The 15,599-nt window shown below is 49.3% G+C and overlaps 1 protein-coding gene and 1 pseudogene across 3 annotated transcripts in view; one reads left to right on the top strand and one right to left on the bottom strand.

Moving 5' to 3' along the window:
* Positions 1–12,626, bottom strand: part of RGS20 (regulator of G protein signaling 20) — a 75,101-nt gene extending 62,475 nt beyond the window's left edge. The window contains exons 1-2 of one of the 3 annotated variants that reach the window (XM_017855293.1): positions 11,607–11,641; positions 10,560–11,072 (exon numbers count right to left, since the gene is read on the bottom strand). In XM_017855293.1, the coding sequence (XP_017710782.1) occupies positions 10,560–10,628 (69 nt within the window). In that variant the 5' untranslated portion in view covers positions 10,629–11,072; positions 11,607–11,641. Of the gene's footprint in view, positions 1–10,559; positions 11,073–11,606; positions 11,676–12,033 lie in introns of those variants that run through there. The other 2 variants (XM_017855296.1, XM_017855294.1) reach the window with 2 other exon arrangements.
* Positions 4,410–4,880, top strand: LOC108517401 (ubiquitin-40S ribosomal protein S27a pseudogene; annotated as a pseudogene).
* Positions 12,627–15,599: the final 2,973 nt, after the last annotated feature.

The following is a 15,599-nucleotide window of genomic DNA, read 5'->3' as shown; positions in this document are numbered from 1 at the left end:
GTCTCGCTCTGTCGCCCAGGCTGGAGTGCAGTGGCTGGATCTCAGCTCACTGCAAGCTCCGCCTCCCGGGTTTACGCCATTCTCCTGCCTCAGCCTCCCAAGCAGCTGGGACTACAAGTGCTCGCCGCCACGCCCGGCTAATTTTTTCGCATTTTTAGTAGAGACAGGGTTTTACCGTGTTAGCCAGGATGGTCTCGATCTCCTGACCTTGTGATCCGCCCGTCTCGGCCTCCCAAAGTGCTGGGATTACAGGCTTGAGCCACCGCGCCCGGCCCAAATGGTGAATTTTAAAATACACATTTTCTGAATTACACTGGAAAAAAATGATATAAAAGAAAGATAACAATGTAATCAACAGAAAATTAATTCAAGAAAAATGTCAATAAGTCAAAGCAGATCACTTTGTTTTTCAGACAGAATCCTGCTCTGTCATGCAGGCTGGAGTGCAGTGGCGTGATCTTGGCTCACTGCAATCTCTGCCTACCAGGTTCAAGCAATTCTCCTGCCTCAGCCTCCTGAGTAGCTGAGACTACAGGCACACGCCACCACACCCGGCTAATTTTTTTGTATTTTTAGTAGAGATGGGGTTTTGCTATGTTGGCCAGGCTGGTCTCAAAATCCTGACCTCAAGCGATCCACCCACCTTGGCCTCCCAAAGTGCTGGGATTACAGGCGTGAGCCACCGCGCCCAGCCCAAATCACTATTGTTATGCAACAATTAGGAAAACTGAGATAAATAAGTGAAATTACATTTCTAAAGTCATCAGAGAACTGTGAAAGCAAAAAGATTACATAAACTAAAATTTCTGAGTGAGAGAGCTCTTCCAAGCTGAGTAGTCTGTCACTAGCTGTTTTTTTTTCTGAGGGCTTTTGCTGACCATTAGCACAAGCTGAGGATATAAAGGGCCTCTTTTCTCATGTCGGAGAACAAGTCCCCTTCAGTAACAAGACATTCCTCAAACACATGGCTGGGTCCTACAAGACATTTATCAAATGTGGAAGACATATGGGGAAGGTGGAGGCAAAGAACAAACTTAAAATCTGAGGGCAAGACTGAGTCTTCCATTCTTTTGAGACCAAGGAGATGGAAGTCCACCAGGCTTTCATTCTGGAACCCAGGAGAAAATTCTCAAGGAACAAGAAAGAACCAGGGTTTAGCTAAATCTTATTAAAACTGCAGCCACCAGCCTGGGTAACATAGCCAGACCCTCATCTCTACCAAACATTTTTTTAAAATGGCCAGGTGAATTGGCATGTGCCTGTAATCCCAGCTACTCAGGAGGCTGAAGTGGGAGGACTGCTTGAGCCCAGGAGTTCTAGGTTATAATGGTGCCAATGTACTCCATCCTGGGGGTGACAGAAGGGAATTCCATGTCAACACAAACAAAAAAACCCCAAAAGTGTAACCAGATCTGACCCAATCTAATATCTGCTGGCGTGAAGTGATCAGCCCTTCAGTCCTTCATCCTTAGACAGGAAATCCCTCCAAGGGAGATTCCATCCTTGCTGGTGGAAGAAATTACCAGAACCTACACAGTTTCTTTATATACAATGTCTACATGTAATAAAAATTACTAGATCTGTGAAGAGAGATAAAAATGTGATGAATAAAAAATAGATATAGGCACACAGATGATCTCATTGGATTTAGTAGATAAGAATTAGATGGACTAAACTGATGAAAAGATGGGAAATTTCATCAGATAATTTAAATGTATTAAAATGAATCAAATTAGCATACTACATTTAGAAGAAAACAAGTTCTGAAATTAACAACTCACTAGATGGTTTGACAAAAGACTTAGACACAGAGGAAGACAGCTTAATTAACTAAAACACTGGTCAACAGAAAATATTCAAATTGAAGCAGAGAGAGATGAGAAATGAACAAAACAGATCAGACAATAAGAGACATGAAGGAAAAAGTCTAACATATGTATGATTTGGGTCCCAGAAGCAGGAGAGAAAGAAAGAAAACCAGACGAAGCCATATTTGAAGAGACACTGAGTGAAAATTTTCCTAAGTTGATGAAAGACGTCAATCCACAGATACAAGAAGCTCAGTTAACCCAAAGCAGAAAAAATAAAATGAAAACCACATATAGGCACATTATATTCACTGTGGTAAATGAAAAACAAGAGAAAACTTTGGCCAGAGGATAAAACATGCTACCTTCAAAGAAGCATAACTTTCCAACAGAAACTATGAAAGTCAAAAGATAATGGAATGAGAGTGTAAAGGCAGGCCAGACTGGAAGAAGAGATTTGCAGCACGCACACACACACACACAAATACACACAGAGTTTTGACAGATGGCCTGTATCCAGAATATATAAAGAACTCTGACAGATCAGTAATAACAATAATAAAGTGGAGGTGCACACCTATAGTCTCAGCTTCACAGCTAATTGTGCCACTGCATTCCAGCCTGGGCAACAGAGTGAGACCCTGTCTCAAAAAAAAAAAAACAAAAAACAAAACAAAAAAAAAAAACAGAGAGAGCAAGAAAGAAAGAAAAAGAAAAATGGGCCAAAGGCTTGTGGAGGCATTTTAAATAGAAAATATACAAATGACTTGACCCAAAAACATATAGGAAGATACTTAACACCATTAGTAGCCAGGGAAATACAAATTAAAACCACAATGAGATACTACTACACAGCCACCAGAATGACTAAAGTTAAGTGGGCAAACAATACTAAGTACTGGTGAAGATGTGAAGCAATACACACTTTGCTGGTGGGGATGGATGTAAACTGATTTGGACTATGAAACAGTTTTGCAATATCTACTAAAGCTAAACATACACTGGACTTATTACCCAACAATTTTTATCCTGGACATATACCCAAAGGAAAAAAGTTCATCAAAAGACATGAATGAGAATGTTAATATTAGCATTATTAATAATAGCTCCACACTGGAAACAACTAAAATTTCTTCAGTAGTGGAATGGATAAATACACTGTGGTGTATTCACACAAGGGAATGCTGCAAAGCATTAAAAAATAACAATACATACAACAACAAATGAATCTCAAAAACATAATGCTGAGCTAAAGAACCAGATGCAAATATTAAACACTGTTGAATTCCATATGAACTTTAAAAGCAGGCAGTTTAAAAGAAGTTGTAAAAGTGGTTACCTGTGAGAGTCCTGAATGGGAGGAAGCGAGATGGGCTCTTTAGGAGAGCACGGGGCGCTGAAAATATCCTGTATCTTCATCTAGAGATGTGGTGAGTGATTTTGGCCCCAGGGGACACTTGACAATGTCTACAGACATTTTTGGTCACGGCATCCAGGGAAGGGTGCTACTGGATCATCCAGTGGGTGGAGATAAGGGATGCTGCTAAACATTCTACAGTGCAATGGAGTTATTCCATTCAATAACTCCCTTCAATAAGGAGTTATTCAACCCCAAATCTCCACAGTGCTGAGGTGAGAAACCCTGATCTAAATGGTGGTTCTGTGGGAGTACACTTACATGAAGTTTACTAAGTTCCACTCTTAAGATGTGTAAACTTTACTGTAAGTTATATCTCAAGTAAATGAAGTTAAAAGCTGTCATAAACCTCACAAAAATACCAAATAGCTCATCACTAATAAACACAGAAAAACGTTTTATCAGTTTTAGAAATACTCTAATTCATTAAAGAGTCCTAACAACAGAAATTTGCCAGGATTATAGTAAGTCAGGAAGAATTAAATTCTTTATGTAAAGTCCCCCTTAAATGCAAAGAAATATCTATATCTTTCTTTATGGCAGGAGATACATGAACTATATCTGGGTAATCACTAGAAATAAATATTTGTAAAAACAAAATGAATGTATATGGAAGACCCCATACATGTAAGATTCTTTTGGAGTCATCAAAAGATGAACAGAGAAAATATACATGTACTTTTTTTTTTTTTTTTTTTTTTAAGTCAGGGTCTCACTCTGTTGCCCAGGCTGGAGAGCAGAGGCAAGATCATGGCCCACTGCAACCTCAGTGTCCCCAGGCTCAGGTGACCCTCCGGCCTCAGTCTCCCAAGTAGCTGGGACTACAGGTGTGCACTACCACACTCAGTTAATTTTTTGCATTTTTTTAAGAGATGGGGTTTCACTGTGTTGCCCAGGCTAGTCTGGAACTCCTGGGCTCAAGTGATCCACCCGCCTTGGCCTACTAAAGTGTGGGAATTACAGGCGTGAGCCACCATGTCTGGCCACATGTACTTTTTAACAGTAGTCTAATCTGAGTTCTATGGATAATGACTTCCTGTCACTAATTATCAACACGACTTTTATACAAATTAAGAAATCTATGGGCATGCTCTTGGGCTGCTCTCTGGCCAGCATCCTCTCCTATGTCCATAGTCTAACCCATCTCTTCATTTCCCTCAACCTCAGATGGAGCATCCACCAAAATGCAGATTTTTGCAAATATCCTTACAGGGAAGATCATCACCCTCGAGGCTGAACCCTCGGACACAACAGAAAAATGTAAAGGCCAATATCCAGGATAAGGAAGGAATTCCTCCTGATCAGCAAAGACAAGCAACTGGAAGCTGGCAAGTAACTGGTATATGGACATACTTTCTCTGACTACAACATTCAAAAAGAATCTACTCTTTTCATCTTGTGTTGAGACTTCATGGTAGTGCCAAAAATAGGAAGAAATCTTATCCAACTCCCAAGAATAAGCATAAGAGAAAGAAGGTGAAGTAGGTGTCCTGAAATACTATAAGGTGGATAAAAATGGCGGAATGAGTGGCCTTCATTGGGAGTGCCTTTCAGATGAATGTGGTGCTGGAGTTTTTATGGCCAGCCACTTTGACAGGCATTATTGTGGCTAATGTTGTCTGATTTATTGCTTCAACAAACCAGAGGACAAGTAATTGTGTATTAGTTAATAAAAGACGTGAACAAAAAAAAAAGAAAGAAAAGAAAGAAAGAAAGAAAAAAGGAAGAAAGAAGAAAGAAAGAGAAAAAGAAAGAAAGAGAAAAAGAAAGAAAGAAATCTAGTAGTCCCTTAAATCTCATTATCATTCCACCCTGAGACATAAAAGTCCATTATACAGGTGAGGTAAGGAGTAGGTTGCATAATTCTTTCCATGGTTGCAAAAATCCAACAGCTGTATAAGTGTTGGTTCTAGCTATTCGGCCCTAAAAGGGTTAAAGTGCCTGGTGTCCTTAGCCTAAGAGCAGCAGTACAAACTTGCACTCTAGCCTTGAGCAACCACAATTCAGTCAGCTTCAGAGGGGCACAAATGTAGACAAACCAGATAGCAGGGCGTTCTCCACTACTTCACTGTTGGACGGAGGTGCACATTGTACAACCCAGCACCTCAGGAAGCCAAGCTATCAGATAACTTTGCATGAGATGCCTTTGCCTAAAACTCAAAAGCTCATATGAAAAGGATTTTACACTTTAGAATAAAATACATGCTTAACTAGAAATTGAGCATTCCCAAATCAGAAAGGTCAACTGGCTTTAATAACTATTGAAATAACTCATGTAAAATATCACTGCTGGGCAACAGAGCATATTACTCATATTTCAGAAGTGATTCCCCGTGCAAATAGCTAGACTCTAATCAGCTGGATTAGAATCAAGGTAATCTACTCCATGAATTTATGATCATGTAATATTACTTTGAGCACTCAGCCACATCAAACTTGATTGTGAATGGCCTCTCCAAGAGCCCATTCAATTGTACTACAAACTGACTCACTCCAAGCAGCATCGCCTTAACTCTTGAGCTAGCTGCACAAAGTAACATTCAGGGACCATCTCAGATGGTGCCGGGTAGTCAGTGACTCACACTTATTGTACTAAACGCTAAGCTCTGACTCAGAGTGAGCCCTATTAGTTGCTGACTGACACTGTACTTGTTTGAATAGAAGCTCACATTGTGAGTCACCTGGTGTTGCACTGAAAACCAATCTGAAATATTCCCACTTGGACAGCGATACACATTATAATCATATTGGGACTTGACTTGACACATGTGATTTCAAAACTAAGTTCTGCCAAACTGGCTTGGGAGCATGCTAGAAAGTCACTCCCTTCTTAATGCCCTGTCCTTCTGTCTAAGAACATGTAGTAAGTATCCCAAGATGCAAAGTCAAGAGTAGGGTATTCATGCAAGAGGTTTCTTGGGGTCAAAAAAAAAAAAAAGTAAGATACTCAGTATCCAGTTCACACACTGGAGAAAACCATGGTTTCCTTTTTCAAGGATGCAGGCATAATTCCTCGAAGTACCTTCCCTGGAAGACACACCATCCCTATAAATAACTTTGTAAGACCAGATGTTCACTAGAAAGTCTCTGCTGTATAATTCTTAAACTGTTAATATGAGGGCTGAACCTTTAAGCCACCATCTGCATCTGTCCATGGAAGGTGAAAGTGGTTAGATGGCCACATGCAGAAATAAAAGAACAGTAGGATTTCAGAATTGATACTCAAGTGCCTGGAATGAAACCAGTTTCAGGCTACTGCATTAAAATAAGAAAGCTTTTCTCCTTTACTGTTGCTACTCCATAAAATCTAGAATAATAAAATCTTCTGTGTAATTCTGAAGGCCTTTTCTAAAAGGCTTTGTTATAGGAAAGACCTTCAAAGCCAGCTGGAAGGGTAGTTTAAGAATTCAAGAAAAGCTCAAAGATGATTTCTAAAACTGCTACAAGAGATGAACAGAATTTGCAATCAACTGTATACCCAAGTGGGGCCTAAAATGCTAATGCTGGCTCTGACAATAGCTTGATCTGTAACCTTACCTTACCTGAGGCAAGTCATGTGGTCATGTCTTACAATGTGAGGGACCAAGATAAAGCTGTGGGACAAAAGTAGCCATGACATGACTGCCTGGTCCTTCTTGGTGCTAGAGACAGCACATGCTTGTACACTTTTTCCTTATTTATACTTTCTATCTGTTAACAGTTCATTAATCCGTAGTAAACAGGAAATCAGCAGTGTGGTGTGTAAGAGCCCTGGGGAATGAGTCAGAAGTCCTCATTCTATTTTGGCCCCTAATTAGCTGGAGATCTGTGGCCCAGACCCTTAACCTCTCTGAATGTTTCCTCATCTGTAAAACGAAGGAGGTAGAATAAGTAACCTGATTTTCATCATTCTGTATTTTTGATATAAGGGATGTTTCAGCTAAAACATTTACAGTGATCTCAAACAAGTTAGCACTTCAAGCTCCTAAGGTACATTTTCAGATTCTCTTAAACTGGCTGTTCATCAGCCCTGGCAACACAGCAAGATCCTGTCTCTATAAAAATTAAAAAATTAACCAGATGCAGTGGCAGATACCTTAAGTCTCAGCTACTCCTGAGGCTGAGAGGTGGGAGGATCCCTTGAATTTGGGAGTTCAAGGGTGCAGTGGGCCTCAGTTGTGCCACTGCACTCCAGCCTGGGTGACAGTGAGATCCAGTCTCAAAAAAAAAAAAGACTGTTTTCTAATTTTGATGATGGACATGTGTTTCATTATGCATACTCTTTATAGTATACAAAAATATGCATTCTGTTACTGATCTTATTTATAGTTTGAAGTCTAGCCAATTTAGCCTCAATATAATAATAGTAATAACAGCTTTTGCTTGGTATGTGCCATCCCATTATAAGAGCTCTATGTTATTAATTTACTAAATGCTGTCAGCTAGCCCGTTAGGTAGGTACTCTTTTTTTTTTTTTTTTTTTTTTTTGAGACGGAGTTTTGCTCTTGTTGCCCAGGCTGGAGTGCAGTGGCTCCATCTCGGCTCACACAACCTCTCCCTCCCAAGTTCAAGCAATTCTCCTGCCTCAGCCTCCAGAGTAGCTGGGATTACAGGCGCCAGCAACAACACCCAGCTAATTTTTTGTATTTTTAGTAGAGACGGGGTTTCACCATATTGGCCAGGCTGGTCTCGAACTCCTAACCTCAGGTGATCCCCCCCGCCTCGGTCTCTCAAAGTGCTGGGATTACAGGAGTGAGCCACCACGCCCGGCCGAGGTAGGTACTCTTATTATCCCCATTTCACAGATGATGAAACTAATGCCCAGAGAGGATAAGTAACTAGTCCAAGGTTATGCAGTTAGGTTGGGATCTGAACCTGGTTACAGAGCTCAAGACTCTCCCTGGTTTGGCGAGATTGCCTCTCATATATGTTACTAATACGTGATAAAAAAAAAAAGATGTCACTTATGGCCAGGCGCGGTGGCTCACTCCTGTAATCCCAGCACTTTGTGAGGCCGAGGCAAGTGGATCACCTGAGGTCGGGAGTTCGAGACCAGCCTGACCAACATGGAGAAACCCCGTCTCTACTAAATATAAAAAATTAGCCAGGAGTGGTGGCGCTTGCCTGTAATCCCAGCCCCAGCTATTCGGGAGGCTGAGGCAGGAGAATCGCTTGAACCCAGGAAGCAGAGGTTGCAGTGAGCCAAGATCGCACCATTGCACTCCAGCCTGGGCAACAAGATTGAAACTGAGTCTCAAAGAAAAAAAGAAAGATGTCACTTAATGAACAGAAGATAAACAGCATGAGACCCAACAGAAAATTAGGTTTTGAGGAAAAAAATATTTTAACAAAAACAGTAAATTGCAAACTGTGGTTGTGCCAAAAAAACTTACAGACAGAGTAATTTCACTAGAAACGTCCTTGTCAAGTTTGGGGAGGAAGTCAGACCGTTTTGCGAACTTGAACATTTGTTTAGTCAATTCCACGGTGTGCAGGCACTAGGAGTGAAATGAAGCCAAGCCACTCCAGGGCCCTGCCACCTGTGTCCCAAGCAGGGTGGCTGGAGACTGATGCAGAAGCCCCTTGCTCCCCACGCGCCAGGGCAATGAGGAGCCCGCGTGCAGGTGCCTGATTCCGCTAGCCAGTGGGCAAGGGTCCTGCCGACACCGAGGGCACCAAGGCTACGGTTTTGACACCAACGAACCCCAGTCAGGTGACTGGGGAATGTGGGGAGGTCGACAAAGAGAGACAGACTTTTGCTACTTTTTTTTTTTTTGGAGACGGAGTCTCGCTCTGTCGCCCAGGTCGAGGGCAGTGGCGCGAGGTTTTGCCAAATTATGAGACGGACAGGAATCGAGGAGATTCCCCTGTAGCGCTGTCCACCTTCCGGATAGAAATCCTGTCGACTGCGTTCACTTCTCCACCCCGTGCATCGCCGGTGGTCCGTGAGCAGCAGCTGCTCCCCAGGGATCCCCCTCGCCTGTCCGCGAGCGCTCTGCACCGCCTCGTCCCTGCTGCTGGGGTCGCTCGCTGGCCCTGGCTACTCGCCAGGGTTTTCCTTTGATGCTGTCAAGTCCGGGAAGCTCACGTTGCAACTCAGTGTCGGCGCGCCGCCTCTCCCAATGCCCCTTCCCCACGCACTCCCCCACAAGCGTGGAGGGAGGTGGGGGAGGTCGCGGCGCCTACAGACCCCCTCCCGGCGCCCACTCTCTCTCGCCCACTTCTCTAGCAGCCAGAGGGCCGCAGCGCACGCAAACCTTTCCCCAAAACGCCCACCCCACTCTTAGCGAGTTGCATCTCTCAGGGCTCCTCCCCCACCCATTCCTCCGCCAGAGCTGGGTGGGGGGATCGCCGCGCACACAGAGACCGGAAAGCCACCCCTGTCCCGGAGCGCCACTTCCCTAGAGGCCCCTGGCCCGTCCGCTCCCCCAACGCTGGAGGATACCCGCGCACACAGACCCTCCCCTCCAACGCCCACCTCGGTCCCCATCAGCAGCCCGCACCCCCACCTCCCGCCCCCAGTCTCCCGCCCTCCGCTCCCTGCTTTCCAGTCCGCAGTCCGGGCGCCCAGACTTGTTCCGACTTCCCAGGGCAGCTCCGAGGGTGCGGAAGATCAAGTGCCCGGATTTGTTCCAGGAAAATCCCGGCGGCGCCTGCACGTTAACTGCCTTGGCGCAGGCGAAGGGTGGAGGGCACTTCTCTGTTCATTCGGTTTTCAAGAGCATGAACAGAGGCTCCGAGTGAACGCCCACACCTAGTCGGTCCTCTGGGGTCCATGCGCGGGGCGCCCACTTCCTCACCCTGCCCCTCAGTGCCCCTGCCCCGGTTGCACTTCTCCTAAAAGCAGGCGCTGCGATTCCAGGAGGCTCTGTCTCCTTTCCCTTCCCAGCGGCGCTCAAACCACCCGCCCCGGGCGCCTGGCCCCTTCCTTATCCTCTCTCTACACGGTGAGAACGCCGACGCTTCCATCCGCCTGGACTTTCCAAAATACGCTTCAGGTGATCAGTGCGATTTCTAGGGTCTAAAGTCTAGACTCCTGCGTTCCCCACCAAGTCACCGACCCGAGGCCGCAGAGGTGGAATCGCGGACGCCCTGGCAGGCCCGGGACATATTGATCCTGGTGGCGCGAAACCCCTTTTCGGACGCGGAAGCACCCGCAGCCGCACTCGCCGAAACACGCACTAAAGCTACCGGCAGTAACCCCCGACTCGCACCAGCTCCCGCCCAGCAGCAACGGCGACACCCCGAGGTACGGGCGCGCTGCGCGCCCCTCCTAGCCTCGGCCACTTTCCAGCACGAAACCTCAGGGAGAGCCCGAGAGGAAGAAAGAGAGGTCGAGGAACCAGGATACTCACGAGCCCACCGTCCACCCCGCCGGCCGGAGGGGATGCCCCGGCCGGCTCGCCTCCGTCTGCCGTGCGCATGCGTCCGGCTGGTGCCTTCTTTCTATTGCAGCGCCGAGGGCTGCCCTCTCTACGTCTGCGATTGCTCCCGGCGCCTTTCCCCTTTCTCCGGCTCTCGGTCTTTGCTGTAGCCTTTTTCTCCTGGCCTCTTCCTCCCCTTGCTCTGCCTCCTCCCCGCCCCTTCACTCCCTTTACCCGGCCGGGCAATCCCACGTCTCGCCTCCCTCCGGCGGCGGCGCACTCCACCGCGGCGGGCGCTAGGGCTACCCCCGAGGCCCCACGCCGGGCGCGACCTCCACCCCGGCCGCAGCCTCACTGCTCCCGCCCCGGATTAGCAAGTCCCAAGAGTGTGGATACGAAGCCAGGCGCGCGTGGAGGACGTCCTCGAAGCCCTCTGTGTCATCGCCTCCCCTCGGCGCGCGGGGGCCGAGCGAGACTCGAGTGTGCTGGACTGCGTGGTCGGACCTTGTGAATGAAGGGAGCGGGAGGGAGGAGCGGGGTTAGGCGGCTGGCGCGGAGCGGGTGCTTGGTCCTCAGAGCTTCGCGTCTGTGGACTGCCCGCCTACGGAGGGCAGCCCCCTACCTTCTCACCGGCCCGGAGCGCCTCTCTGAGCTCTGTCCCTGTCCCTCCCCGGCGCAGCCTCGGCCTCCGGTCTTCCTGCCCTGGAAAGCGGCCCTCGCCCCCTCCTAGCTAGCCAGAGCGCGGAGGCCCCACTCGGCAAACGAGCGGGGGATAAGCGGAGGAACTAACCCCTGACCCCGGATCCCGCTGAGACCCTCGGCAGTCGCCCTCCGCGTCCCCTTCTCCAGGGACTCCCGAGTCCGGGGAGAGGAGTAGACCAGGGGGCAGCGGGAGGGGGAACCGAGCCGCCCAGCTCTCCAGACTCGCAGTACCGCGTGTCCCCGTGGCCCGCAGCGTCCCCTCGGGAGTGGGACCCGGTGGGGCCGCGGGGGTAGTTCCCTGGAGCCCGGAGGGCTAAGCTGAAGCTGGAAACTGACCTGACACAAAAATAACATCACGTCATTTCCTCCCTTGCCTGCCGAGAGGGCAGGGGAGTGGGAGAGCGAGCGCGGGGAGCCGGCGGAGGCGCGTCTGGGGGAGGCTCGGAGGTGGGGGAGGAGAGCGACACGCCGAGAGTTTGAAAGGGAAGAGCGAGGGCTCCCTCCCGTTTTCTTGGACCCTGGAAAGGAAATGGCCCAGGAAAAAGTAGCTTGGAGTGTCTTCCCGCGAGGAGGGGCGGTGTCCCGGGAGCCGCCAGTGTCCCGTCCTATGACTTGCCCAGCCATGTCCCGGCCTAACCGACCTTGCCGCCTTTCCCCGCTGCTGGCCCGGGCGGAGCGTGTCAGTCGGGGTTAGGAAGAATCGGGAGAGGCTGGTGTCCTGGGGAGACTGGGTGTGGGGCGTAATGGAGACCACAGTACTCACCGGCATGGGCGAGCTCTGCCCTGCGGTGGCGTCTTCTTCCCTGGGCTTGCCGACCGGACGGGCGGGCCTCAGCGGACGACCCCCCGAGGGTCGGCCGGGCAGTGCCAGCGCCGCCCCGAGCAGGAGCGAGAGGCGGCCTGGCAGCTCCTCCTGCCCCCGCAAGAGCTGGGCGGCGGGCAGGGCGGGAAGCAGGGGGGAGAAGTTCGGGCGCCTCCGGGGAGCTTCGGGAGGGTGTCGCCGGAGAAGGTGAGAGAAGAACCTTGTGAGGCTGGAAAGCGGGCTAGAAAGGAGGCCGAGCAGCTTCGGGGCGGCGGGCGAGTCTGGGAGCTGTGCAGGCGGGAAGGGCTGGGGCGGAGAGAGAGAAACAAAACCAGCATACGGTTAATGTGGTGTCCGGCCGCTTAGACGGGGCTCTTTACTACAGAGTTTTGAGGCGTTACTTTGGGGGTGCAAGAGAAGGTCGGTGAAAACAGAAGGAAAGGCCTACAGTTAGATTCTTTCCCCTCCCACTCCTGTTTTTCCTAACTCCCTGCTACTTGAAGTGTGCTCCGTGGGCCAGCAGCTTCGCCAACACCTAGGAGCTTGTTAGAAATACTCTTGAGCCCTACCCAGCCTACTGCATCGGAATCTGCATGGTAACATTCCCAGGGGACTCCTATGCGTGCTGAATGTGACATGCGCTGTGCAGAAGGGTCTGTGTTCACATCTCCTGGTTCTTCAGAATTTGGATGAAAATCTTAGTTCACTTTTGTAACTGTTGCTCTTCCCCTTACTTCTCTGGTCTTCCCTTGTTCCCCCTACCCTTTCGCATCTCCGTAAGTGCCCAGGGCTCTGCCTGCCAGAGGCACAGAGTTCGCCTTGGCTACTAGATTCTGTTGGGATTGTTGCCTACGGAAGGTCCAGATACTGGCTGAAGGTGGCTGAAGGGCCCCAGACCCTTCACAGGCTGGTTGGAGAAAGGGACTGGCCATTGCAGCTGTGGTTATGTTACGTGGAGCAGGGAACACTGGGATTCCATCTTAGGGCTGCTACTACAAGTGAACCCTCTACGGACCCCCTTTCCAAACTCCATGTGTCCTTCTTATTCTTGGGAACACCGGCCTTTCCACCTTCCACTTGTTGCTTAGGAGACCTAAGCGATGAGGTATTTTTTTTTCCCCTTGGAAAGTGGAGGGAAGCATTAGTTTAGAAGTCAGAAACCCATGGTTCTACACTCAACCTTGCCACGAACTTAATGGCTAATACTGGGAAAGGCTCTTTACTTTCTGAGTTCATTTATAAAGGGATTGAACTCAGTGGCTTTTTCAGGTCACCTGCCTCGTTCAGGCTCTCATCTTTGAGATGCTCTTAGTTTCTTGCTGCACTGACGTTTAGTGTAGTTACAAACCGGAATGTGGCTCGGCCAATCCAAACACCCCCTCATGCCAAACAAAAAACAATTTAATTTGTCTGTGAAAAACAAGAGCGGTGGTTGCCAAAAAAAATGAAGGTGGAGGCGGGAAGCAGCTCATAAAGTGCCGGGGTGGTGAGGCGCGGGAGGGGAGCGCGGGTGCTCTGGGTTGGGCGTGGGTCCCAGGGGCGCGGCGGCCGCTCTCCAGGGTCCTGAAGGCGGGAGCGGTCGCGGGCGGCCCCGTGGGCCTGGCGCGGTTCCCTCACTCCGCAGTCACCAGGCCCGGCCTGTTTTCTTTCGGCGGTGGAAGTCTTGTGGGAAGCGATTGTCAGGAGAGAGGGAAGGAAACCTAGCAACCCATTCTCATTCATGAGGCCCTTTCTGGGAAAGCCGCGAGTGCGGTGGCTGATTTGTCTTTCTGTCGTTTGTTTGCTCCCGGGTGAGTTGAACTCGGTTTGCATTTCCGAGTAAGTTCACACTGTTTCACTTCCCCTCATTACCTTTTCCTGGAGAATGGGGTCGTTCTCCTAGTATTTTCATTCTCCCCGTTCAGCTGCTCCCCTCCCCGCTCTCTGGCGGGGAGCCGAGGAGGCTTCTGGAGAAGCGCCAACAGCTCCCTGGAGGGGGAAAGTGGGCGACTTGGAAATCGGTCTTGGCGCCCAGGGAATTAGCTGCTGAGCGTTCGTCTCGCCCGGGAGGAGGACAGGGGACGCGACTCTCCGGCTGGGGCTTGGGGTGTGGAGGCTCAGCTGCCGCCAAGCGTGCTCGGCCTCCGCCCGGCAGCTGGTCCTGGGAGGCACCTGCGGGGGACTGCGGGCCGGCGGCCGCGTCTGCGCCCCGCTCTGGAGCTAGGGCCCTCGGCTAGGGCGGGAACTTCGGCGGCCAAGGGCGCCCGGGCCGAAGGGACCCGACGCTAAGAAGTCGAGAGAGGACCAGCCGAGTTCCTGGAGACCTAAAGCCTGATGAGCCCACCCACGACCTTCCCGACCCTATGCAAGGGTTTGAACAAAGCCGAAAATGCTGAAAGGGAGCGCCCAGCGCTCTTCTGCGACGCACGCCCAACTTCGAGGAGCCAGAGCGAGCTCCAAAGGCCTTTCCTGGGTCCCAGATTTGGCGTCTCCAGCTCCTGTTTTCAAATGGTTTTGTGAGAACGTGCGAACTCGTAACCTCGTTTCTCCCCTCACCCCAGTCCTTCTTCCCGAGTCACTTGCACGCTCCTGCCCCTTCCCTGGGCACGCTTCATTAGGCATTTTGCTTCGGTCCTGTGCTTTGAGACAGAGACTCTTGTGAGGGAAGTGGTGGAAATGATCAAACAGAATAAAAGTCCCAAACCTGATCCAAGAAAAACAAGACTCAGCTCCTTTGCTCCTCTGGAGACAGTCACCGCTTGCCGGCCCCACACTGGCCTCCGGATCAGCCGCCTGCTCGCCTGCTTCTCTGAAGCCACCGCGAGTCTGGCGCGCAGAGCCCAGCGGCTTCTCCAGTTAGGGGAGGGGATGAGGGCGAATCAAGCAAGTTGTGGGGTGCTGGAATCCTTCCGCACTTCTGGCAAGGACGGAGCCGAAGAGTATCAATGTAGCCAAAAAATTCGATCTGAGAAAAGACCTTCAGCTGCCCGAAGGGCTGCACTTCAGAGAGCCTTGTCCTCCTTTTAGGCCAGATTCTATTTGACAGTCTAAGGCTTTCAATAATATTAGCCACAGATTGGAATGATCAGGACTGTATTCCTGGAAGCACTAGCCCTTAGGGATCCAGAATATTTGGGGAATACTTTATTCTGATTGAACCACCACATCCCTAATCAATCATGTTGGCTACTGAACAGCAACCAGAGTGCCTTTATGCAAACGAAAATCGCCACAGCCTAAATCCATATGAACAATGTCTTGCCCACTTCAAATGGAAGGTTTTCCTTCATGCTTAAACAGCAGCATTTCATAAAGGAAACATCCATAGCAGAATAAAGGACTCCTGTACCAAAACTTTCTGAGAGCCTTTAGAATTAAAGTCACGGTTCAAACAGAATTTGAAGTTAGTTTTATGAAATGACCTATTTTTTTCTGGACTTTATTTTTAAGTTCCACTTTGTTGTAGTTTAGTCATATTATACATTTTAACTTTCTGCTATTTGGAAATGTAATTCTTCCACTTGGATCGAAGAATCTAGCTGACAGTG

This window comes from Rhinopithecus bieti, unplaced genomic scaffold (assembly GCF_001698545.2).
Source record: "Rhinopithecus bieti isolate Rb0 unplaced genomic scaffold, ASM169854v2 scaffold_40655, whole genome shotgun sequence".
In the NCBI taxonomy this organism is placed as follows: domain Eukaryota; kingdom Metazoa; phylum Chordata; class Mammalia; order Primates; family Cercopithecidae; genus Rhinopithecus; species Rhinopithecus bieti.
Note: the sequence above shows the minus strand (reverse complement) of the source record. Positions and strands in the feature narration are given on the sequence as shown.